This window comes from Opisthorchis viverrini, assembly GCF_000715545.1.
Source record: "Opisthorchis viverrini unplaced genomic scaffold opera_v5_34, whole genome shotgun sequence".
Classification (NCBI taxonomy): domain Eukaryota; kingdom Metazoa; phylum Platyhelminthes; class Trematoda; order Opisthorchiida; family Opisthorchiidae; genus Opisthorchis; species Opisthorchis viverrini.
The window spans coordinates 964062-991393 of record NW_008751690.1 but is presented as its reverse complement, the minus strand read 5'-3'; the positions used below and the strand labels follow the sequence as shown (position 1 = coordinate 991393).

The 27332-nt window shown below is 43.2% G+C and overlaps 1 protein-coding gene across 1 annotated transcript; it reads left to right on the top strand.

The window, feature by feature from the left end:
• Nucleotides 1-864: 864 nt before the first annotated feature.
• Nucleotides 865-27332, top strand: T265_02671 (hypothetical protein; the record flags this gene model as incomplete). Its single annotated transcript, XM_009166973.1, has 7 exons — nt 865-925; nt 6695-6824; nt 10556-10714; nt 15318-15517; nt 22664-22805; nt 24878-25020; nt 26877-27332. 7 exons carry the CDS (start codon nt 908-910, stop codon nt 26979-26981), a joined length of 897 nt encoding a protein of 298 aa, XP_009165237.1.

Sequence of the window (27332 nt, the reverse complement as noted above, 5' to 3'; positions counted from 1 at the left end):
CTATTCTGACTAAGAAACTTGCAGACACTTGTACACATGCACATACGTTTTAGTTAAAGATAAGATGGATCAAGAGAATAGATATTAGAATTGCCTGAAATAAAATTGCATTGGTGATTTAAGCGTAATTTCTGAAGCAAGTCCCCTTTTTCTCTAATTATACACTAGACAGAAAAAATCCTGATAGATTAAGTTAACTGTATCTGAAGAGATATAGTTGGCAGTCTTGTGAAAGTGGCAATCCGCCTTTTGATCATCACCGTCACCAGCATGTATGGGAATCGCAAAGAGCCAAGAAAATATAAAAGGCCATTCGATTGGGTGAAAATATCTAAAGCCGAAACTTCAAGGAAGTGGCGGAAAACCTGAGTTCCTTTGCTGAATGATTTGCCTGTGTTTTAATATTCTACCCTCACCGGAACACAGGTTATCGAAATAGCGTAAATATTTTGTGTCTTGTTTGTAATGCCGTGAATAGAAGACAAAAAACTAAATTCAATGAACAGCAAGGGTGTTTGGAACAACTGAGACGTTTTTATTGTATCGTAGATTATTGTAAACCAGCAGTAGGCTCACTTTGGGTTAGTCTGTGATCGAATCATCAAAAGCAACATCAGACTTCATGTGTATAAGATAATGCACAGTTATGGCGTCTTCAAACCACATGTGGCCTATTCCTTTCATTCAGGTTTTCGTTAAAAGAAACAAACTATGGGCTAACCAGAAGAATTCAGACAATTCATTCATCGGGTTTTTTGTGAACCTGAAAAACATCAAAATTTTTCTTAGCCGATTTTAACTATTTTACTCTTACACATGTCGTAAAGCGAACTGCTTATATAAATGTTTTCGTTGCTCCTTTTAGGACCGCCGAGTTTTCGGAATTTTGCAGCATTCACGTCATCGAATGAAGGTTGCACGTCCAGTAAGTCCGATTAAAAGCTGATGAGTATCCACTCGCACACACATGGTCGCATTTAAGGTGATAAGAGTCGAAATAAAATTCATCAATAGAAATTTTTGGTTTGCAGATTTCGGTTCACAGTTGGGTGTCGTGTGGATATTTGTCTGCCGTTACATTGCACACTCTTCATTTTTGCAAGGTTTGAACGGCTTGAACGTGCCGCTGACAAAAGACACTCCAAAGAATTGACGCGGGCTCATTTAAAACTAAATGAAGGGTAGCGCGCGACAACAGATTCTAGGCCGAACGAGTGCATTGATGAGCACCTAGGAATGAAGCTGGCGACTACCAGATACGGGTCGGAAAATTGAACACTGGCAAGATTGTGGCAGCTGGTGTGTATTTTTGAACAAAATTCTTTTGCGAAGTTTAAATAAACGTAGAGTTGTTACCGTGTTTGTGCGCAAAATTTCGTAATTTTGGCTGTCTCCTGTCATCTGAGCAGCGGTTCCTAATGCTGTTTAGAGTTGTCCTGATTTGTGAAATTTGGCAAGTACTGAATTGCGTAAAAGTAAGCTTTTGAAAAGTGGCCATGGTCAACATAAAAACGGCTGCTTGTGTTAGTTTTACCACGTGCAATCAGTGATCGGCAAGTGTTATTAGATCAGTAAACTTTACTGCCATCAGGTGGAGTCCTACAGTTTGATACTTTACCTTTAAAGAAGTGAATGCTTATGCATTTGTTACTCCAAAACAATGTCAAATCTACCTGTTATGCAGGCGTAAAAGAACTTTAAAACAAAATCAGTTTGCACCCAACTTGTGTAGGTGTAGGAGAAAACCCAGTGCATTTAACATTATGCTACTAGACAATTTTTGTTTGCAGTCCAACTTTTGTACAGGAAGCACCCTTTTTTATTTTTACCTGGCTAGAATGACAAGGTTTTCAACGGAAGACAAGAACTCACATAGGATTGTTTTAAGCTCTTTACTTCAGGATTCAGGTCTTCGTATATCACGTAGAAGCTATGTATAAGCCGATCAGACTGGCTAGATAATAGTATCTTACATAATTTCTCCGAAGTTCCACTTCTTGTTAATTGTCCAGAAAAGTGGACATTTAAAATACGTTACTTATCCGTAAATTCCTCGTGCTGTCAAAATTCGCCAAGTTTACTTATTTGCACACCTACTTAATTTCAACATGGGAATAAATGGAATTCTAGCTTAACCTTCATTTGACTGATTGCACCGTACAACCACCTTCTCATGTCACAGGTGATACGATAGTCGCAATATTGTGGTTTAGTTTCTGGGCTAAAAAGCTATTACCAGGGTCTCTGAAACCTTTTTGGTTTCACACAACCAGCTGCGTCATTCTTCAGGTGTATTCAGCCGAAGGATTCATCTGAGTCTTCTGTTGACATCAACTTAGGCTGCAAGTTAATGCACCTTGCCAACTGTGTAATATTCGGGTCCAAATAGAATATATAATCAACAAACACTCGAGGACTACTTTGAGCATAAAGAAATCAGTTGTGGACTGTTGAGGAGTTTATATCAAACCAACAAGTATCATGATCCGTCAAGAAGATGTACCTCGATTTCTCGAATATCGTACCAACTGGCGCGACACTCCGTCCAGTCTCGGTGGGGCTTGATCCAGCGGCAGGCTGGCAAAAAATATCGTCGGTTCACATCATAGTTCCAACTTCGCCCTCTTGAATCGTTTCATGGTCTTCTGGCGGTCGGCCGGTGTGTCGAACTTCGCTGCAAGTGCTTCCTTCGCGGCGGCCCCGTTTGCTTTCCGAGGGCCACTTCTGGCCGCATCCAGGGTCGCCTTTGGCGGGTCTTTGAGGAAGGTTTTCAGCCCCGACAACTTATTCCTACCGGTCTCCAGTCTAGCAGCCTCCGCAACCTCCTCGAAGTCCCCCGAGAACATCCGCATCCCAATCTCAAATGGTTGTAAAATCTTCATCCCTATCCTGGTCATGACACCAAATGTAAGGGAATAAGGCCTTCGCTGCAAAACTGTTCATTAGAAAACACTAGCAGAACAGTTACAGACTATTGGACAGGAGAGCAAACTACCAGCGTCTCGTTTATAAAAACTGAATACCCGTCTGCTTCTTGAACGCGTTTTCCTGAACCTTTCTGGATATTCGTTGACTATCCTTTGGATGCTAGAAAGCAATTTCACAAATTTCGTAGAAAAATCTCAGTTTCCAAAGACACAAAGTGAATTTACGAGTAAACATATTACCCGCATGCCAACTCACTAGTATCCGCCGTTACACACCGCCGTTACGCATGCCATTGATTTTCATTCATCTCCGTTAAGTCGGCTGAAGCAGCTGGTCTATTCGGTCTCTCTTCGGACGCTAACCAACAAGTAAGCTGTTGTTGCCTAGGCTTTATGGAGGCGTGCACAGTGTAAAGTTTCAGTTGCGCGTGTCAATGATATCTTTTTTAGAAGAAACAGACGTTAGGCCTACCATCAATTAATAAAATATTTTCCTAAACTTTCAAGCATTCCCACAGTGCTCCGTTAAGAACCATCACCCATAGAATGACGAAGGTTGATCAGCGGGATTGAAAAAGTCAAAACTGTGACTACCTCAACATTACATCTGTTATTCGGAGCAGAACAACAGAAGAAAGATTGGCGTCATTCAGTAGCTGTGATGCACCTCACATGCACTCCGAGAGCGATAGTCTTAGGACAAAAGCATTTTTTCAGCAGTAAGCAGAAAACAGTTATTGTGTTTCCAAAGCTGCGATCAGTTGCGAGCTCCAGAACAATGAGTCAGACCATCATGGATAGCAGTATTGCAATTAAGAGAAGGTAGAACAGCCACATCTTTGATACAGCTAGTTTTAATTGATAATAGCGTGATATATGTAATGACAGTACGGTGTGAATTGCCTGATAAGCTGACTTAGCCACTGGTTTTCAAATCTACTCATGAACGGATATGATAGGTGCAGGTCAGATCCCATCGCTTCTCTGTTTCCCTTCCCGTAGATTTCCCTATTAAGCCTTAACTAGACATTCCTTGTAATGGTTTTTTAGGCCCTGGGTGGGAATATCAACATATCTAGCACTGTAACCAATGGACTTACAATCGCGAGTTATTGTTTATTTGAGTGGCACAGTAGGTAATAATGAGATACCGCATTCTTGCAATTCTGGTTGTTTCTAGCAAGCCATGTAGCATTTCAACCAATGCGTTACGGGCAAGCGGGATGATCTCTAGCTGTTCCATTTTGGTGAGCAATTTGCTGATCCACACAAGCTATATTAGATACATGCGAATATGAGTTATTTTTAAATACATGGCCGTTAAAGCTGATAGTTATTTAACCCTCGAACATCGTGTAGTGGACGACGCTGCCAGTTGCGTAGATTTTTATGCCATGTATTTTCAACCAAATCTTACTGTGGGGGTTGTTCAGGAGATACTGAACACTATCTAGAATGTTTACTACCCCCCAAGTATGACATTCACTAACACAGCTTCGGTAATTAATAGCATTTCAACGCTGAGCATGTGAAAATACTTTCTGCTGTCTGTCAACCATTTTGGGTGTTATTTCCTTCCAAAAAGTTTGATATGCTGTATAGTCTTCCAGTCGGCCTTGCCTTTGTGATTACGTAACCGTTAAGCCACCAAAACAGTCAGTCTGGTTTGAAAGCGCTGAGTTAATTTTCCCGGAATTCTCTCAAAGATAAATTATAGCGTGTGGTGTTATGCGGTATTTGACTGGAACGCACGAGCCGTTTGTGTTACCATAACCATATACTGGAGTCCAACAGTCTAAAAAAGGTATATTTCCACCTCTAATTGACTGGAACAAATTTGCTGCCGAAGCAGTGAGTTTAGTAGGGCGTGACATCATTGCTGTCTTAAAAGTCCAATTTCGCCTATTCAGATGAATTCACTGGTTGCGCAGTTCCACACGCTTACAGACGTTAATATTGTTAAACCCGTTGACAGTCAGTTGCGAATAGGTATCTACTTTTGTGTATAAAAACAGGCTGAATCTCGAGCAGGGTGCCACATTTGTGTGTGGCATTTCACTCTTTTTCTGGCTTCATAATTTTAGACGGGCACATTTTGGCCCACATATACACAGTCATTGTCAGGAATGCTGTTCTCACGTAGCGTTCGCAACCTTTTACAATAACTGCAACTGCCATTCTTACTTTCTCAGTTATCCCGTTGAATCGGCAATCAGTATTGGTTATTTCGTAGCACATCCTCTTTTAAGAATAAATCCCTCAGTTATTTGCTACTTGCCCTGGCGGATACATTCGCGTGCACTTTACAGGTTGACTGATAGTTAGGCAGAATAGCGAGTTAAAATTTGCTTTAAGCTGAAGAACTCTCATAACGTAGCTTCGATTTTTCGCAAGAGGACTAATGAATTCAGGAAGCGGATGCGGGGTTATTCCGCAACCTAGGTATTAACTTTCTCCTCTCACCTTAATGATCTATTTACTGCCTGTATGAGTTGGCTCATTGTGATATCTGCTACGATGGTCCAACATCCCAGTCGTACGCCGCGAAATGTTCGCCTTAAACTTTTCTACAATTTTTTATAAAATACTTGCCCATCTCACCCTGTAGCCGCAATCCGCGTGCTTGTTTTTCTTACCACCGTTTGGTGGAGAGCAAGAACAGTTAGTTGACTAAGCCCAACCCACCTACCACTGTGCTAGGTGAGTTGCCAGAGCGCTGAGCTCTGTTGTTTAGTTTGTCGTCTAAATCAGGAACATCGAGCGGGTAAGTCAGTCGGCTAATATACTGCCGAAGCGTACCTTTGGTTTGCCGAAGCCAGGCTTGCAAACGCCTAATTTTGCCAGTCAAGGATATGGAGCAGGTTTCGGTGTCCTGAAACCCTAAGAATGATGTAATGCAACCTGTCAAGAACGGTTTTATCACCAAACTTTGAATAAGAATGAATGAGTCTGCCTGCATTAATTGAATCTCCAAAGAGTGAACGAATATATCTGGAAACATCAACCGGATAAATTTGGAGCACGCAATGTGTTTAGCATATAACACCCGAAGACTGTGACTGTCTTAATCAGACGGATCTGTGCGGTCCTCATTAATACACACTACTGACTTCTCTTTGGGACAAGTACTGGTAGCACGAAGTTCGCCGTAGGACGCTACTGAAAACTTCTGGCTAGGGTTTCGTAACCACTTCCCCCGCACAAAGGTGGCATTCAAAATACCCATGAATTTTTCATACACTTTTGTTGTTGTGACCATTCCATGTACTAATGTGGCACTGATCCACTCTGCTACTATTCGACATGTTCCAGGTGGATCGGACAACATCCGGTTTCGAACCATCACCAAGCAGAAATAATTACCTAAATATATCTGCTTACCTGCGTATCTTTTTATTAGATAAAGATTATCAGTGTAGGTGTTAATTAGAATAAAGAAATACCCATCATTTTGGGCAATCCACTGAACATTCATGTTTTTCGACAATATTTACGTCAAGACCATAACTCGTGGGTTGATCGCCTAGGCTACAAACACATTAATATCCAACGATATGTTAACGATGAACCAGTTTTAGATTTGGACCTCAATAGTTAAGGGAATGATGACCTATGCTTTCTATCCTACGACTTGCACATGGTAATTAAACGTAACAGTAATTCGTTGAATGGAAGTAGGTTGCTCGGAAACTGTTCATTATTCCCTTCTGATTCGGATGAGGTTCCTCCACGAATTGACATGCTTGAATCAGCATTTTCTTCTACAGATCCAAATATGTTGGAAACGCGTGGTTTTTGAAAGACTGATCTATGCAGCTGTCGGTGCGTTTCTCGCACTCGTGATTGTGGATGTGAACCGCGAAAAAGCGAAACCGGTTACTGAAGTCATAGGGCCAGGTGAGTGATGAATCTGTCAACGCCCATTCTGAATGAATTACCTTCGTGATATCATGGCCAAAATTCTACTGTTCCGGATGTGTCCTGCTCTACAACGCGATGAGTTCAAAAACGCCAACGGGCCAAAGACTTTTCTCGCCTAATTTTGTTTTCCTTTTACTATGCTGCTACATATTTTTGCTGCCCTTGGTTGCTTGGTTTTTGTGGTAGTAAGCTTTACAAAGTAATACCGAAAAACTAATATGAAGATTTCGGATCGTAAGCAAAATCGGTAGCACTTGTTTCTTGCTGTTATTCTGTACCCATTCATCTGTGGACATGCTAGCGCTTGTCTCGCAAAGTCCCGCAGAAAACGAGGCACCCACCAGGAAACTTATCGTGATGTGAGTTTTTTCTGAAAGATTCAAAAAGCGGGATGGGGCGTAGCACTCAATCTATGAAATTTGGTAGCATGACTTTCTCATACAGCTAAGATTTTTAACCCCAATTCTCTTGAGGACACTTGAATAACATGGAACTATCTAGAAGGGAGAGCAACGGAGTACAGTCGTTTCGTTGCTTATGTATGTCCAGATGTCGATAGCCCTCGGAAGAGACCACTTAGTCAGATCGCACTGATGGTCCCTACTGTATGGAACGCAGTATGTGTAAAATCCATCCCAAAGATTTCTCATACTGCGAAGACCAGGCATTTTAAACTATCTGTTTACGATATGAGTGAAAATTCATAGGTCGTAGCTATTGTATGTTTGGGTACGTGTGGAGTACATGTTGTGTATTCTGTTGCATTTACACAGCCAACAAACCTTTGTGACGCTGTTCAACTCCATTTTCAGTTCAGTGAACGAAATACGCTCATTATGAAATTTGATAAGCCCTACTGACAACTATCATGTGCCTACTACACACTGAAGTGTAACCCAAAAGCTACTAGGTCTTTGATGACAATCTTGCCCCTTCAGAATTGCCGATGTATACGAACCGTATTCAGTGAGTAGAAAATATTTCAGTTTTGATTCAAGCGGTAGAGTAAGTTACTATTAATTGAAATTGAAGCTACCAACTCGTATGATGACCACTTCATTCAAAAGCATCTTGTTAGGTGACGTGACACAGGATTACTGTCATCTTCTAGTGGTATTTACACGTATAAGCCTTAAAAACAGTGACGTCACGCCAGCGTTTTGCACCCAACGTTGTTCAGAAAAATACACCGACGTGTTAGCGGTAAATGTGGGTATCATCTATGAGGATTACGGCACTTCTGAAAATGTGGAGACTCATTTCTCTTTGAGCGAGCTTGTTGTTATAACAAGAAAAAATAGTACCGATAGAATGCTCACTTGCAATTATGGATGGCTTTTAAGTTGGGCTCAAGTGAAATATAAATGTTTCTTTATACAATATTCTTCAACAGGATGCGCTATGCAAGTTTCAGTTAATGTTCCAGTGAACTGATGCTCAGTAAAACAAAGTATTTTACTTTGACGTGATATTTGATGTAAGGTTGATGAAAACTCTTTGACAGCCCAGATAACGAAAAAGTAGTCGGCTGAAGGTTGTGGCAAGCTTCCTTCACTGCAGACGCATTGGTGTATCCCCAAGCGATCGTTTGGAAATTTGATCACTTGTAAGAAGTAGGGTGATAGTTTGGTGAAGTTCTGGTAAGAAGTGGACGTACTCCAAAAGAAAATATGTCATACCACTTGAATCAGTTACCCGACTGAGTGAGCTCCATCGAAAGTGGATAATTATTCAACATGGTAGGAAAGCAAATCGAAACCACTTGGCTTCCAGGTAGCCCATAGCATGATTGTAATAAAGCCTTTCAAATTCCTTGGATTTTCGCTTGATTAAGTCATCCCTTGACGGGACACTACCGGTAAAATTGTTGAAAAATGCCAGACAGTCCAGGACCAGTTCCGTCCTTCTTGGTTTCATTAGAATGGCGCATTTTCACGTTTCCGTCAAGTGAAGTGTACGCAAGTGGGCAGCATAATCAAGATTCAGCTTGGTTTTACTTGATCCTGAAAAGTTGTCAGCTCAAGGTGTTTTTCACGCAAAATGATTTTCATACATTTGTGAACATTTAGTTGTCTTTGTCACCTGTCATCTTGCTCTTCTCCATCAGCTTGGTTTTGATCCTGAAAAGTTGTCAGCTCAAGGTGTTTTTCACGCAAAATGATTTTCATACATTTGTGAACATTTAGTTGTCTTTCTTTGTTGTCATCTTGCTCTTCTCCATACAAACTCGCTGACCCAAACAGTCGCCTCGCCTGTATTAGTTATATATATATGTAGTCTTGATACCGACTCGTGGATCGCAGACATTTCGACTGCACACTTATTCAAGGCGTGTTTCACGGGCAGAAGCCACATGTCACAAACAGCTTGGGACAAACCATACAGTAACATGTTGTCAACCAGAGGATATGCTGCTCTCGGACGTATCTGCCTGAGAGATAGTTGATGTGAAGATTACTCACCCGGGGTCTTGTCTTCGCCCCTCGGACATTAGCCTGTATCCTTTGCCCCGTTGCACAGAAACCTATCAAACATACCACCTGCTAGCCAATAGAAATTTTCTGAAAGGGATCATCAGCGTTTCGAAATAGTGTAAAATTCGGTGAAGTCTCTCCTAAATGTGATTTCCTACCACTCTTCCCTCCTGCGCACTGTGCCTCTTATTCATTGTAGCTACTTGTACTTCCCAGCGAAGAATTCCCGTACGAGATAGGACAGAATAAGTTAAAAAGGCGGTCCAACCTTCATGAGGATCATAGCGTGCACCAAGCAGAATGATAAATACGACAATCTACCTGGAAGCTCTGAAATGGAAATGGAAGGCCACAACTAATCGATATGTGACAAGCTTTCACATGTGTCCGTCCTGATTTGAGCACGGCCGCACAAGTCACCCACTCCTGGATTTCGTATGAGTAGAGTGTGACTTACACAGATATCTCCAACATCCGAATTATCGTGGGGAGATTAGTAGTGTTGATTCTTAATTCGAAGACCACGGTTGCCATACGCGTAGTGCTAATAACTTTCCACGGTGTGTAACGCCATCAATGTTTGAAAACGGTCGATGCGTTATATTTTGGGATTGATCGGCACAATGTAGACAAAATAACCGGAGACAAATACATTAACCATCTAAATCGAGGTTGCAATATATCACCAAGCTGTACAAATAGTATGTAAAAGTGTGAATTTGTATGGAACCTTCAGTTACCAATGTTGCAACGTCATTTTCAAACATACCATTGAGGTGACTTTGTTCTTGGGGGATGTGACATTTCGCCCCTGTCCTGTAGAAAGTTCGGCCCACGTATTTACGTCTGATAAGTGAATGTGCGTAGGTATGCAGCACTACTGGCTATTTTTTCCTAGTCCAGTTCTGCAAGCATATGATTAGAGCTTAACTATACTAGAGACACCAGTCGCCTCCACCGGAGCTGTTTTGGTATTCGGTATTCGGTCTCTTCATCATTTTGCAAATCCCGCTGCGTTGACTTTCGGTGATCCTCCGACAGTAGCCCCTGAGGGTATACCCCCTTTGTCAAGCTACCGCTGTACATAGCCCTTGGTTTTGTGTATTAAATTTTCCATCAGTTATGCAGCTCGGAATACTATCCTTGACATTAATAGACTGGTGAAACGACCCAAACCAACATGAGAACTCTCCGAAGCTAGATAATTCACAGTTGTATCCCCGTTTATTCTAGTCGCGACAGAGAAGAGGCCGATCAGACTACTTTGCTGGATAGCCACAATGCCACCAAATCACGAAAAGAAGGCAGTGCATATAAAAGCGACATGGGCACCACGGTGTGATCGGTATATGTTTATGAGCAGCGTGAATTCAACAGATTTACCTTCCATTGGTGAGTCCTCTAGTTTCATGTTTATGTTTGGTTTTTCTCCTTTAATCAATCAGTTAATTTGTATCTCAGCTATAAATTGTGTATAGTGGGTATACTTGTTCCAGCTGCTACAGTTTAAATCACCGGAAAGTTGGAGAGTATGGGACGTACAACCAAGCCTTGGATGTAATGGTATATATGCTTAGTTCGGAAGCTGGGTAGCTATGCATTAATGGTGATACCTTTGATGCACGAGCGCTACTGACCGCGCGATTGGGCCATTTCTACCAGCTTCACTGATCATTGGTGAGATGAGTCCCGGGGTCCCCATCCAGAAAACTGGCAGGTTACAAGTTTTCTTACTTCATTACCAGGTTATACACTGTCCATCTCTCTGTCGCTCCCACTGAGCACAGAGCTGAGCAAAGGAGCTCTACCAGGCAGGCGACCTTCCGCCAGTACCCGTCCTAACCAGCGTGAGTAAGTATTCTATCGCGGGAGAGTTTCTTCTTCCTGGGACCATCTGGCATTAGTAATCCAATGTACCCACCAGAAGCGGCCAATGCTTCAGAGATACCGATAGTCAAACACTGACATATTTCGTACGTCCTCTGTGCATAGAGGCCACGCCTCTGATCCATGAAGCATTTTGGATCGCACCACCTCGGTGTGACCACTGCTCTTGACATAAAAACTCACGTCACGTTGGCGCCATATGTGTCGGAGGTTGGCGAAAGCTGCCCTAAGTCTTCCCATCCGAGAAATAATCTCATCTGCAGCCAATCCACCGGAAATTATGCAACTGCCCAGGTGAACAAATTTCTCTACCACATCGATTGGCCCGTGTGAGATTTGGGTTTGATCTCACCCAGTCTTGTGGCAAAATTTTGCACTTTGCAGGTTTGAAGCGCATGCCAAACCGTTCGGAAGAGTTGTTTAGGTCATTTAAAATAGTTGGCATTTTTTAAGAATCTGAATCAAGGAGAGCAATATCGTCTGTATGCTCAATGTCTGTGAGGGAATGTTCCGGAAGCACTTCGACTCCCGATATTCCGAAGGCAGGCAGAGAAATTTCAAGCAGCACTTTAGTAACAAAGTTGAGGAAGAAAGGTGAGACAGAACAGCCTTGTCTTACACCAATGGACGTGGCAAAAGTTTGCCGTATACTCAAGTGCTCCCACAAGAGTTCGCATACAGTGCGCTTTTAGAAAGCATAAATTTGGAAGAATCACCTTTGGTCGCCATACCCCGTCAAAGTTTCTCACGATAGACAGTGTCAACAGCAGATTTCACATCTAGAAAGATAGCCACATTGGGGCGCTTAAACTAGAGGCGCTGTGCAAGCAATAATCCACAAAAGCACGATCGATTTTCTCCAGTCACGGGGCACAAAGTTTAGGAAGGACACGGGCTCGACGGGGGCTGCATTCGTATATAGGCTCAAGCAAGAACGTAGAAAGGACGCAAATTAATGGTAGCGTGGTACTCCGCCGAAAAAGCTATCAACAAACATATTGAACTCGGCCCTATTTATCAACCGCTAAGAGCAAGAAAATGTAAGAACCACGTAGTTGTGAACTGGAAAAGCAACCAGACGGGAAATTTGTAAAACAAGCAGATGGTCCCATCCAATTTGGAGTGGGTGTCCGTGCAATAAAGCAAAGTACCAAATTAATCGACGGATCCAAGGATGCCAGTCGATACAATGGAGAAAATAGGGCGGTGCAGCCAGCCAATCACTCCCAATAAAGAAAAATCAGACCACAACACAATGTAAATCGAGAAGGAGGCCAATCGACATGGAGGAGCAGACCACTAAAAATAGAAGGTTTCGAGATGAACAGTCAACTCGCAGGAACGTCAGCCACAATGCATCAAAGATCACAGACGGACCAATAGATTCACGATAAATTCTGTCACCCAAACAACCAATCACGTTAAGAGATAACAGATAGGCATTCAATGCTAGGTAAACGCACGCAGACAAACAGGAGGTACCCAGCCAAGTGCGCACTGATGATGTCTCCTCGTATGGTGACGAGACCTTTGCAAGTCAATTGCCAAGCTCGGCGAACGGATGAATAGCCACTTGATCAACAACCAATGATGTTTACCATATATATCTTGATCATTCATTCCAACCCGTATTACTGTACGCTTGTTGTGCTGCTGAACGGCGCTTTCCGATTTAACGGATAAATTCATTTTTGTACCCAATGAGAAACATGTCAGCATCAAGATAATTCCCCATTCATCTGCTCACTCCAACCGTGTACGTTTGATCCACACATATTTTGCACTTCCGTACCCGCAATCCATCTTGCAGCGAAAAACGCCCCATCCAAAATCGGTACACTAGCATGTGTCCGTACGTGCCGCAAGCATATCTATGCCTGTTCGTACCGCGACCGATGAGCTTGCTTTGACTTGCTCTTTTGTGATATCGATCGCAACCCTCACCAATGTGGCATGAGGAACTTGACACTGCGCTGCGCTGGTCAGTGACACGAACACGGAAAGTTGAGATTGGCTGTGTTTATGGTACCGTAGCCTTTCGAACCCAATTGTTACTTTTCATATTCGGGATGATCAAATCTACGCGCGTCAAAGTTCCATATCGCAACTCTCAACAACCCGACTGTCTCCGAATCATCCATGGTGATGGCATTGTCAGTTGCAAACTTCTGATGGTTATCAAGCCTGTTGATTCCACCAGACCTCATCTATGCGACTTTCCAGTAATTCAAACGTACGGTGTGCCCATTCGCTCAAAACTTCTAGTGATAATCTCACCGTACCGCGCGGTGACCAGCTAGCCGGTAGAGGTATTAAAAACTATTAGGCAACGTCTGGGTGCAGTTTAAAAGGTACTTTTAAATTTGTGGGAAGAACATTAACAATAAAGACAAGTTGTTCTTTTATGTTGGTGTCGCATCACTATTCACCAATTCTCCGTTGTTAGTGGTTAGGAGCATGAAATTAGATTAATTATTTCTGAACTGCACCAGCTATTCTATTGATGTACTTTTAACGTACCTTTGCTGTTAACTGGTGGTCCAAATAGAAAAACTGACGGTAATTTGATGGAATCCCCTAGCTACTGGACCTTTTTATGACAAAGATCTGGAGGAAAGAATTGAAAACATCTTGGAACATTGCAACTGATAAGTAGATGAACTGCCTGCACAGCTCACAAGAGGGTTGACTCCGAGCTGTCGCTAAGCGGTTTCAATCGCGCCCATTCTCGCCTACCCTTTGCTGTAGAGAATGAGGAAATTGAGAGGTTTCACTCGCTTGCGGTGCACGTTGGTTATCTACCAGATGGGCCATTTCAGTGTTGGGTATGTCAGTGTCGTGCATTACACTTATTTTGATAGTTTCTTTTTACTGAAGCCAAAATGTGATCTTGTTTGACGCATTGCATAGACTTTCCCATGGCTTGAACAAGAACACAGTAACGAAAATTAATGTTTTCGGTATCTGGTCACCAGGTCATCAGTATATATCTAATGGTCCAAACAGTCAGGTCAAATGCCAGCTAGCAATGGACAGCCTAAATTGGGCGTCTTCCACCAGGCAATTGACTGATACCAAGTGACATTTTCTGTGTTTTCTTTCTCCTGAGTTTCGTTTGTTTGTCCTTGTCGTATCTTACTGGTGTCTCCACTCGAGAGCCGTGGCGTCTGGAAAGGGCCCGTGAACAAGAAGCACAACAGCTTTCTCCGAACGCGCGAGTGCCAAAGTAAGAAGGGACCTGGCACCATGTAAAGGGCACTTTTGAAACATTCTCAAATCAGAACGTCTAACTTAACATTTTTATTGGTTTTCAGTTGCCCAACTGTCCGATGTCTACTAGATGAACTCTATGAATTTCACTCTCGCGTAATGACCACAACGTTCGCAAGATGAATAAGATAGATACTTCATCTCAATCAAAAGTTCATCTGAGAGCTGAGGAAACAGTGGGGATGCAGTGAGGAGGGTGCTTTGTTTTATCTTTAATAGTGATGTAATTTTTTGCACAGAAGCACTCGTTTTCAAATTTAGTTTGCGTTGGTGGCAGATGAATCTTCTATTTTACACTTGTAACTTAATTTTCTGCGCAAGGGTGGTCTCATATTCTAGTTGGAACTGTACGGCGATTACCATCAAATTTTTGTCGCATCACGAAGATTTTGACGACTTAGGGACCTGTGATCTTGGACATTAGTGCTTGGTGGAAAGCAGTACACACATGCGTGTAGTCTTCAGTGTTCAGTGCACCTCCGTTCAAGAATGCGAGCGATCCTCACATCAGGCTGGCAGAACAGAGAATAGTTGAGCCTGACGTACGAATGCTGAAGTTTTATTAATACACGAGGTGATTCTGACCATTCTGCCACTATTCCATTAGCCTAGGTGACGATTCTAAACCAGTGCGTCTCTATCAGTCATATTATGTCCGTTTTGTGCAATATATTTTCTTGCAAGCCGTTCGGGTTGTTTCGGCTGACCTTCAATGGGCTGACCACTGTTAACGGCCCGACTGGCATCGAAGGCTAGCCAATTTCTACGATATTTGACGCAGCGACAAACTAGTCCCAACTAATCATCCATTAATTTCCGGTTCCCCCAATTCTCGCAGCTGCAGTGAACCAAGAGGGCCGTCAATTTTTGTGGCAGAAAACCGCGTTTGCTCTGAACTACGTTTGGACGCACTTTGGTGAAGATTTCGATTTCTTCTACAAGGCTGATGATGACACGTACGCTCTGATCGACAACATGCGTTTGCTATTGGCGGACCACGATCCCAATATTCCTGTACTAATAGGAAAAGTACACAAGGTGAGGCTGGTTTTGTATAAACTGACCCACCAGGTCAAACAAAACAATTTCGGTCCACCAATGACGTAACAAGTAACTTGTCCTACCGGTGCACAAAACTTTACGGGCAAGTTTAAGACACGTTAGTTTGTTTTATTTGGTCCTATTTTTTCCGTGTGTGCAGGAACCGTGAACACGCCTACCATCCTAAGATATCTTCATGCAACTAGGAAATGGAAATTTCAAATATACTGGACCATTGAATCCAGTTTTAAGCTTTACTTAGTGCGGTCCCATGCTCGCGATGGCCACAGCGAACGTGATGATGTTCTCACGTGAACCGTTACACTATATTGAATCTAAACCGCTTTTGGGGTTGCTAAAAAGAACAGCACCGACGAGAAAGGCAGCTGGAATCACGTGAGTCTCAAGTTCTACGTTTCGCGAATGGCCCGGGTAGGCTATCCAAGATTTCTCTGCGTCTGAATCAATGTGATTTTATCCATATATCCTGGGGTTTATGGAAGATGAATGGCTACAAAATAATGATTATCCGGAAGCGGTGACTCAGGGAATCCAGTGTTGCTTGTTGGATCTGGCCCGTGGGTCGTTATTATGCATCCTGGGTTAGGGTATCGTCGCGATCATCAATATGAGGCTAGAACGAGTATTTTAAACAAGATTGAACAGGATCTACATGTGACTTTGGCGGATATTTCAAGTGAATGCCAACGCCTGGTTGATTCGTGGCATGATTCGGTCGTGATACCGGAGAATGTCCCGGCTACACTCTTCACGTAATGATCCAGAATGCGATTCAGAGACGTACTGTCCGTCAAACTAACAAGGAAATATCCCCAGCATGTTGAAAATGTGATATTTGGTATTTCGTCCACTTCTGCTTCCTTAGTAGACACCGTTACAACACATGTTCCCACACGACACAAAAAGGACTTGTGTCACGGCAAGCAAGGGGATGCGCCCAGAGCGCTTATTCGAGCTAGATTTCCTGCGTCAAACGCTATCGAAGCTCCAGGCACTCCACAAGGCCCACACGCTGAAAGGGGAAATTATGTTCCTCTGCACACTAACAGGAAGTCTGTCCGTCTCCACTTGGACACGGCATCAGACATCGCCATCATCTCAAAAGGAACTTTGAAAGTTCTTGGTGGCCCAGCACTAAACAAAACTAAAAAAAGTGACACGCAGTGTATCTGTCAGCTTACTGTAACTCTCTGATGAGTTAAACTGTCTCATTACTTTTGACGCTATCACTATAGATAGCATTTGTCATTTGCCCTATCATCCTGGCCTTAATCTTTCTAGGATTAGACTGGATTGAAAAGGTTGAACAGTCCACTCGATTATTTTCGTTACAAAACGCAGGCGACGATACTGAAAACAATCAAAAAGCTGCCCGACTCGTTGTGGTAGAAGCATTACTGACTGTCTCGGTCTATGAGCTGAATTCACCACCGTTCTAACTCTAAGATCAAGAGGTCAACCTGTGTTTCCGTCAAAACACCCGACCCCCAATGCCTCAACATTCAAACAACCAACTCATCTTGGTCGGCACCGATTGTCGCCGTTCGGCTGTGTTCTGATTTTCCAACACAGTGGAATGCTGCGCTGTAGGCATATCGGTACCCATTTCCATTGTCTGAAGACTTGTTCGTGAAGCTAAACGAGGGTAAATGCCTCACAAAAATTGAATCAGCTAATGTGTACCTGTAAGTTGCAGTCGCATCCGACTCACAAGAACAATAGCATCAGCGCAACCGACTTCCTTTTGAAGTGAACACTTCTGCAACTATTTTTAAGCAGCTCAGGGACACAATGTTACTGATATACCGGATGTTGCCGATTAAATTAATGATATTATCCTAACCAGGTCAAGTGAAGAAGACTTCTACGCCAAGCTGAATACGGTCACTACACGCCTTGGCCTGTATGGCTTCCACGACCGCCATGAGAAGTGTGGAAAATCAGATACTTTATTATTGTACTTATACTTATTATTTACCATTCTGGCCTAATCGCCCCGATCCAGCTAACTTAGCAGCAATCAGAATTATGCCGCCAACATTTGACGTGCCAGCCTCTTTTCTGGGTCTGCTTATTCATTACGGAGTCTTCTTGCCCGAAGTTTACCACACAAGGACCCAACTTACTCTGTCAGTGAGGAAAGATACCAAATGTATATTGACGGCAGAGTCAACAGCCCCCTGAAAGACCTAAAGAACTACTCGTCTCCAACCGGCTTCTCACGTATTTTAATCCTGAACTGGTGTTTGTGGTGGCAACAGATACATACAGTTACAGTATTGGTGCTGTTATATCTGATGTTTCTCATAATAGATCGAAGAAGGTAATCACGCATATACCTTACTTACACACTCCAGATTAACGAAAGTGTAGTCAGATTGAAAAAGAAGACCTATCCCTCATCTTCGTAGTATAGAATTTTCATGAATTTATCTACGATTATCTACGGCCCACTCTACTGACTAAAAGCCTCTTCTTAGTATATTTGGACAAGCCTGCAAACACCAATAACCGATTGCAGGGTTGGGCCACTACTCTTCTAGGATACGATCTCCTGATTAAATATTATCCTTCGGATGGGCAGACTGTCAAACGCGATTCATTAGAAATCATGGTGCGGTTGTTAAAGACACGATACTCGCAAATGTCAATGTTGACTGGTAAGTCGAGCACATCATCACCATTAAACATGGCTACTATTCAAAAGGCTACTGAATGCGGCTATTGGCTGCAAAAAATCGTGACTCAGAGAGGACTTTAACTCAAAGCTTCATCAATACGCAAATGGCCAAGAAGCGCTTACGATCGTTTATAATTGCCTAATGATTGTTGAGAGAGTACCAGAGGTCTTCTGACAACGAATGGTGAAGCAATTCCACAACGGTCCACCATGAGTAAGCCTGGCATGGACAAGTATTTGGAGGAGTATTGCTGCAGTTGTCCGCAATGCAATCAGCCTGCAAGAAATCCACAACGACGTGAAGCACAAGACTGGCTGATGCCTAGGGCTTCACGGCAACGGCTACACACGGAATTTGTATTGGTCAGAACAACTTGATAATAGCAGACACCTTCACGAAGTGTCCAGAAGTCTTCTGCACCTGCCGATCCAACCGTTGCCAAACTGAGGGAACTATTCAGTGTATTCAGGGTACCACATACGGTAGGAAGGGACAGTGGGTGATCTCAGCTCTTTTCAATAACCTCTTTGTTCGCAACACGCTGTTGCATATCCGGTCACCGCTGTACCACCCTTAATCAAATGGACAGGCCTTCAAACAAGCTCTGCTGAAGCTCCAAGGGGAGAGGCCGATGAACGATGTGATTGATTCTTTCCTAACCAACTATCAAAGGGCACCAAAGCCAAATGCGTCAAATGAGAAGTCTTCAGCCGAAGTTACGTTCAGGAGGAAAGTGAAGTTATCGTTTGATACACGACGGCCTGGGAAAACTAGAGACTGGCGGCGAACACCAATGAGAAAAATTCAGCGGCAAATCTCACACTGGATGTATTTTTAGCTGTTCCCTTCTCTTGTCAGAGAATGCGCGGCAAATCGTTGGAGTTCGGGAGTGGCATTGCGACGATGAGGAAATGCGTCTATTTTATAGATGTTGGCTGAGTGACTTGGATTTAGCATGCCAGCCTGATTGGACCCAATATCGTCCAAGAAAGAAAAATGAATCTACGGCCAGCTTCTCTTCTTGCAACGTTCCAGATGCAACCGAAGACTGAGTCAACGGAATTAAACAATGACATTAATTCATCTTGAATGCAAACAAGAACTCGGCGACGAAGAATTCCAGAAAAACGTTTGCAGGTTAATCCCACGTTGAGGACAAACAACATGTTTCCCAAAACGACGGATGTTAGGACACACGCAGGTCGAAACGTAAATGTGCAGAGGACGACGCGTTGCCGAGGTCACCATCGGTAGAGACACGATCCGGATAGCATGTGCGTGAGCACAGCTTATCAAACACAGATAGTATAGCCGTGTTATTGGTCTACCGTCTTCTCCTTGTCGCATGGTCTGGTGGATCCAATTTAAGCCTAACCGACAGGCGTTCTCTCACGCAACCAGACAAGAGTTAAGTTTATTCCTTCTTTGGAAAGACTTCTATTGCTTCGGTATTACGCAGATATGACGAGCACCCAGACAAACGAAAAATAATTGGAAATTTAAGAACCCGGTTGGAGAAAAGCATCAGGTGGTTTCGTGTGGTTGGTGTATTTCTCTGTTATAGTCATGACGCGCACTATTCATTAGTAGTGACGAACCATTGCGAAGAGACTGTGAGCTATCGTGGTGCGACGGTTTGCGTTTTTTAGTAACCCATTGAGTTGTACAGGAAGATGACCACGGAACATCCACAGGGTCTCATACCAGGTTGATCAATGGGCAGAGTAATGTTCAACGCATTTTCATGGCTTCCCAGGTTGGTGGTTGGGAGAAAGATGGCAATTTGTTGCTAAAAGTTCGGGCCGCTCAATTAGTCTGAAGTCAACCATCGCTGCATTGCTATCAGGCTTTTGAGCCAAAGGCTTGGTTGAGCACCCTGATCGTCCTCCTTCATAGATTTTGGCGCCCTGATGGTGGGGCCCCGTCCCGCATACAACTTTGGCTTTGCGGATAAAATTACCTCGATGTCACATGAGCCGTCATGTAGAAACATCATCTTGTCGGCTTAGCTCTTGTGAATAATCAAGCACATGAGAATGTTTATATTTTTGTTCTTTCTTTGTTATCTCGTAACTCTGAATTCTCTCACTCGACATACCCCTTATATATTTCTTAGCTCTTAGCGCTGCAGACCGGCACCTGCGTAGTTAGCATGATTCAGGCTACCACTTAGACTTAGGTTTCTTGCTCCGCGATTCTCACTCCATCCTCTTATTTTTACTGCTACCTTTAACGCGAGAAATCTTAGGAATATCGGTCAACACAATGCTAGTGAGCATACTCTAACTACTTTGCCAGTTGACGTCTATTGAACCTCTGAATCTTCAGCCTCTCCACTCCATCTAGACTCTACAGACGACGACGAACTTTGAGTGATTCTGAAGCTGCCGCTGCGGGTCGGATCCGTGATGATGTAGGCCTAGGCCGAAAGCTGAGGCATTATTCCTCAAATGGACATTTGTAAATAACCAGTGCTATGCTAATAGTACTCGCACTGGTGGCACCACTGAGAGCTGTTTATTTGTCATGTCCATTTATGAACCACTGAACTGTAGCTCTGATTCATTTAATAACACCTATCGATAACTGTCCAAACACGCATAACTCAAAAATGAAATTGAACTACCCTTTCAATTCCGTGGTCTTCACCAGTTGTTTCTCAGTAGTGCCTTTGTGAAATCTGGCGTCTCGGTATCGCAAAGAAGCGTTGGAGATATAACATACTAATGGGGCAATCTAGTTCTTAGATGCTGGCCGTTTTGGAACAAACAATTAGATTCAGATCATGCAGACCCCTGAAGCCTGCTCCCTATTAACAGTAGAGAGACTGTCGAATCAAAAATTAGAAATCTGTACCAGAACCTGTGATGCAGTGAGCCATAAGCGGTCTCCTAGGAGGATATTAATCGCAAGGGAGACGAGATAACCACTGCTGCACGTAACACTTGTGGTGTTTCTGAGCGCGTACATGGATATCACTGGATCTCAGAACGGTTACTAGCACGTCTTGATGCTACGCTTTCTATCCCTTCTTGTTTGGAGTAAAGGTTCGGTTGGATACTTGATAGGATGACATTTCAAACGTGGCCTAAGTATGAACAGTGAAGATTGGTAGAATTAGCAACCTCCATAAATGCAAGAGGACAGTGCGGTTGAGAATGCGCGGAAGCTGTTCCAATTACTCTGCAAAGCAGACCTCAAAAAAGGACCTACACGTTTGTCTGCCTATTATTTCGAGCCGTAATGCGTGAGTTTATATGCCGTCAGTTGTTGGAGTACTGCTATGCCCTAATGTGTTTGGGCGCCACTGGGCTGCCGGGCAAGATAAAATTTCTCCAAATTTTGAAGTTGAACGACAATTTGGTTTTCCAGCTTGACTGGGTTGTGGTCCGGAAATTCGGGGCCAATTATTGGTCGTTCCCATGTTCAAAACAGGTGTGCAACTGATTGTTGCAATGAGAGGGTTACAGGTCTCACGCCTTGGACAATGCTGATGGATTAGTACTCCTAAATACCATTGACCAGAGTTCACAAACATTTTTCTTTTCCCTTATATTCATCATTTAGCTTGGGTTAAATTTTACCATGAACTGTCCAGAGGCCTCGTGGCATCTACTGGGTTCCGTTAAGGTTCTTTTATTTCTCCTGTTCTGTTCAGTTTTGTCTTCGACGTTATCGTGGAGTGCACATTCGAAAGGGTCATGAAGCTAGGTATTGAAATCACATCTGGAAGGAGATTAATGTGGATGGGTTATTTGTTTGGCATCCTTCCGCTGGTCGCCAATTATTTACCTGCGGCAAGTACATTAACCATAGTATCGAACGTGATCCCCCGTTTTGACATTAAACTTCAAAATTTCCCAGTTCCTTGTGGTTCTCTCATACCTCAGAATAAAAAGCTTGATTTGTTGGTCGGTTGACGCATGACAGCAGCTGCATAAGTCTTGACTGTATTGTGGCATACGAGGTTAATGCGCGGATAATCAAGGTCCGAGCAGCATTCGCCAACTAATGTCATTTTTAACATCCAGAACGAAATTCCCCATATACAAGTATACTGTAAGTGCAGTCTTATTTTACGTTTGTCGGACTTGGCCCACCCAATCTGAGGACCGTAGACATCTTCAAATGTCTGATTTCGAGCGTCTCTATAGAATAGGAAGAGTAATTTGGGTGCAGAGATTACGCCAAGGAGTGTTGCTCAAAAGGGTACAAGATGGCGGCGCTGCAGGAAACTAAACTTACCGGGTTGATGTGGTTGGTGCATGCGTTACGTTTGCCCAACCACAGTATACCGTATAAAGTGTCACTTCCTGTTCTGAGTGATTGGTCCGGGAGGTTCTTGGGCTGTCCACTCGAGGGCTCTTGCGTTCCACTTTTAAGCAACGACTTAAGCTCTCGTTTGCCCAACTTCCTTTCTTGTTTGCTTTTCTGGTTCCAGTACGTCGTAAAACAAGGGTATGCAGACGGAGGCGCTGGATACGTCATGTCACGAGCAGCTCTCCGACTCTTTGTTCATGGAATGAAAAATACCAGTATGTGTTATGATTCAAGACACAGCGAATTTGAAGATATGAAAGTGGGTAAGCTAATCCAGTGTATTAGCTCACTTTTGTTTTCATTCAAGAACAATCCTCGACTATCGGATACCTCCTTAAGTTGGTGGCAGAGCTTTTGAGCTGTACTTTCCAGGAGTTCACACCAAATTATATTTGAGAAGGACATATTAGTTCCTCAGGAACCTCCGCTGGAGGCTGTTGGGAGACTGTCGGAGAAAACCTATTAGGAAAGCATGATCGTCTGGCTGTTGAATGGAACCGTCGGTGATGTGTCCAAGGTGATATAAAACTGTATAAATATCAGCTTGTTCCTGTTTCGACTATGCAAGCATCAGTTGGGTAGAGCAGCCTCAGCAGTCAAACTTCTAAGCTTCTATCTTCTGCGCCTTTGATTTAGGCCATTTGCTTTAACAGCTCATAAGAAACTAGCCCAAAAATCGCTCGATTTGTGACCGACCAAAATGCTGTTCTCCAACCTTACTCTGATTATTAATATCACCAGTAAATTGGGTGCAATAATGAGGCCAGACTTTGTAACTGTAGTATCTGTTATCCCTCGTGAAGTGGCCGCCTAATTTCTCTTCTTACCGTTTACCTTGCAAAGGATAACATCCGATTTGTCTCACCCGCTTGGGCATTGTTTGGTTTCTTACGTAATACCTGTCGTTCTTAATGAACAGTGCATTGCACACAAGAGGTGACTTTATCGTTACCCCTGGTAGTACACCCTTCTTATGCATTCGACGACGAGGTTCGCGTACCAACTGCTTAATTCTTTGTCATTCTGACGATACAACCTGTTCGATCGCAATAAACAGATGAAAGGTAATCACAGATAAAGAACACGATATGGGAAAACGTCCTACAATCCATTAGCTCGTTTCTAACTTTCGCGGTGGACCAACCAGGCAACCAAACTCCTAGGTGTATTGGCTAAAATTCAGTTCTTCAATATTCACCCACGCTAGAAGGGCCAACTAGAAGCAGCCCGATTAAGAACAGTGATTCCCACGCACGCTAAAAATCATATTACAAGGCATTCTGGAGATGATGTCGTAATGCCCTCTATGATGGAAGTGTGCGGTAGTAAAGAGGTTCCTTCAGGCGATCACCATGTCCATATTAATGGAACCAGAATAATACTTTTGCCGATGAAGAATGGGTTAGACAAGGTAGGTCTCAATATCCGCACATTCCAATCGCTCAGTAGTTGAGAGTCACGGTCTGCGTATTATTTAGTACGGTCAAAATACTTTTAAAACGAATGAGTCATGTGATGCTCAGAAGGCATCCGCATCAAGAGTGAAACGCTAATGCCGTACTCCCTGCGCCCTAAAACCGAGCCATCCAGCGAGGGGTGTCAGAGGGTTTTGTCATTGGTTCCTTTGATAATTTCTTATGAAACCCCTAGACATCGCTCCCTCATGGTTCGACATTTTGAGTTAGAGGTTTAGGGAAGTGTCCCTGAAGCAAATCGTTTATGGTTCCACTGCATTGCTGGTCAGACTTTTGATTCAAGGGCTCAGGGTAGGGTACTTCGACCGAGTAACCGGGAAGTCATTCATCCTAACAGGCCTTTGTTCACCGACCCTCTCCTACACTGCAGTTTGGCTCATTCAATCGTGTTTGGCTCTTGCACCGCTCACTACTATTCCCAGATATAGACAATAGTAAATGTCACGGGATTATCTTCTTCAGACTAGCCAGTGAGGACCCCACATCGTGCTGTTTCTTTCCAGTATTTTGGCCGCATTCCATGCAGGTTCCATGATTGGATGTTGGAGTGCTGTGATTTTGCAAGTCTGTTCTGGGGTGGAGATGATATCAGGGTTTACAGAAACCTAGTAATACTGGTCTTCTGTGAGAAGCGTCATACTGCTAGTTCTGAAAGCCCGCATTTCTCACGTGAACGCGCTTTATTCCCTACACTATCAGGATTAGGACGTNAAAATTGGTTGTTATCAGCCTAGAATTTCTTATCTAAATGGACGTTTTGCTCTTGATGTGACCATTGTTTGCTACCTGAACGCTGACCCATTTCAACATACGTTGATCCTGCACTGTAGTACCACATATCTGTGTTCGTTTCCCTTCAGGTGCTTGTGCTGAAGCTCTTGGTATACCAGCAATTCATTCCGTGGATGAAAAGGGCTATCTAAAATTCTTCACAGTTTCTCCGTTTGGTTACCTACGAAGTCAAGGGATTAAAGCTAGCCTGAGTTTTGTTAACCACAAGAAAGTGAGTCAAATTTGGACCAATTTGGATTTCGTTTGTAAGTGCCTGTGGGTATAGTCTACAGTCAAATATTACCTAAACGTTGTTTGGTTACGCTCAGTCTTTAATAAGACATGACTTTTTGAGTCGCATTTTCAGTTGGCTTCAATCGCTTGGTTAGATACTAACCCTTGTCTGCAGAAAACGCTCACTGTATAATCAGTTATTTGTGAGAGGTTTCTGGCAAGCAGACCCCGAAATGAATCCCGGTTCATGTCGGCTCCCATGACCGTTGGAACAGGCACAACTGCGGTTCCCAAATCGAATTACTGTTCCGTTTCTAGCTTGCTCATTTGGTCTTAACACACCCTTTATCGACGTGGACGATCTGGACCACAACCCAGTATGACGCTTACTCACCTCCTTAGCCCCACACTTTTAGAGATAAGCCCAATTCCCTGCCTTAGTTAAAGGTGACACAACCAGGTGATGCAAATAATGGCGTTCTTGTCCTCTGCAAATAAAGTCACCAAACCTCATAACCTGAGAGGTTTCGATGTGAGCTATTGACACGCCATTGTGTGCTCCTAATGACGTCAGCAAGTTACGGGTATTGTTATGTATTGCGGAAGTCAATGATATTATTTTCATGGTTAACGACCCATTCCTTCTCAAGAATCTAAAGGTTGCGAACATCAGCCGCACTTCGGCTGGAAACCCTGTTTGTGATGTCCCACAGGTAAGAAAATCATTGATCCGATTAGTCTCGAACAAAACCCATCCGATATTAGGGTGTCAGCGATTCACTGATGCACGCTACTTGAAAACTTTGTCCTCAAATTGGTGTGAAATTGTTTATACCCACAAGAAATAGACCAATCTTGGTAGGCAGCTGTTAGGGTTGGCCTCATCCGTTTGGTGTCAAAATTTGGTCAACACGGGCTGATCAAATGTAATCTAATAACGAGTAATATAATATCCACGGCCCAAAGACTGTGTGCGGCTGGCTTTCTGATTCGTAGTCCTTACTCTGTTTTTCGGAAATTGTACCAGCGCCGGAACGAAATGCTTTCTTCCACAGATGAGTCAAAGATGATCTTGTTCAACTCTACAAGCATTGATCATAGGTTCGTGGAAAACCAGAAAACCGATAAACGAGATAGACTTGTCCTCATGCTTGTCGGTTTACGCTGCTCTTAGTTGACGGTAGTTAGCACAGAACAGAAGACAGTATTGTGTCAGATTTGCCATAATGGACTGAATCAATGAGTTGGTCGATTCCAGTGCGTCTTGCCTCACCGTGCCTAAGGCTGTCTTGCAGAAGCGACCTGGCAATAGGCATTCTATACATCGCAACATTCACCTCACCGTAAGTTAAAGAATACAATTTCTGAATCGGGGTGACCAGCCTCACTTGATCCGTTTTGAAAATCGGGGAGTCATCGTTTGCACTTTCCGTTGATAAGTGTTTCAAGCTGTTTCGACCATAAAAAACAGTGGATCTGGTTCAAACAAGTCGGTATTGCGAAGAAATATTTGCAAAAGTTAAGTTTGGTAGAAATAACTTCAGAAAAGCTTCTTCAAGTAGCGGTGGAGGCATACGATTAGTCTAATCTTCCATGACACTTGTTGTATGCAGATATGTTTGAAGAGCCCCAAAATGTGGGAATTATCGAGCGAAACTCGAACTCCGGTCAGCCGATTTCTGTTCCATACTCCTTAATTAGAACCTCAGGTCAGTGGTGGTCATAATGTCCACGCCACAAGTGATCTTCATCGATTGCCTTCACACACGCTGTTTCAAAATTTTAGGTTGAAATCTTGTGCCGATCCATTGTAATTAAGTGCAACGCATGCTTTTGTCGGTTTTTCACCCTCAGGATGCGCTGTGTTGCTCAGACAAACCGATTTCCTTCCACTACATCAAACCTGAAGAACTCTACTTTTTGGACTATCTTTTATACACCGTCCGGTCTCCCACATAATTTCAACGAAGAAATCGACTCCTAGAAGTAGTTTTACACTGAGGTTGACATGTTTTTGTCTTACTGTGCAAATTGGGACCCTGAATTTCCTAAAAGTCTCGGTTTTGAGTAAATTCTCACTGACTCATCCCCATTGCGATCGGTGAGAAACTCACACAACTAATTGTGTGATGGTGCTTTACTACTCATCGGTTTTCGATCGCTGCCCAAGCTTATACGGCTAGATAATCAAAATGCATCGTTGCTTAACACGTAACCTCATGCTCTTGGTGACATGACATTAACATTTTACATTCTCATCTATCTGTGCAGCGCTACAAACGGTCGTTTGTAGTATGCTCCATACAAACT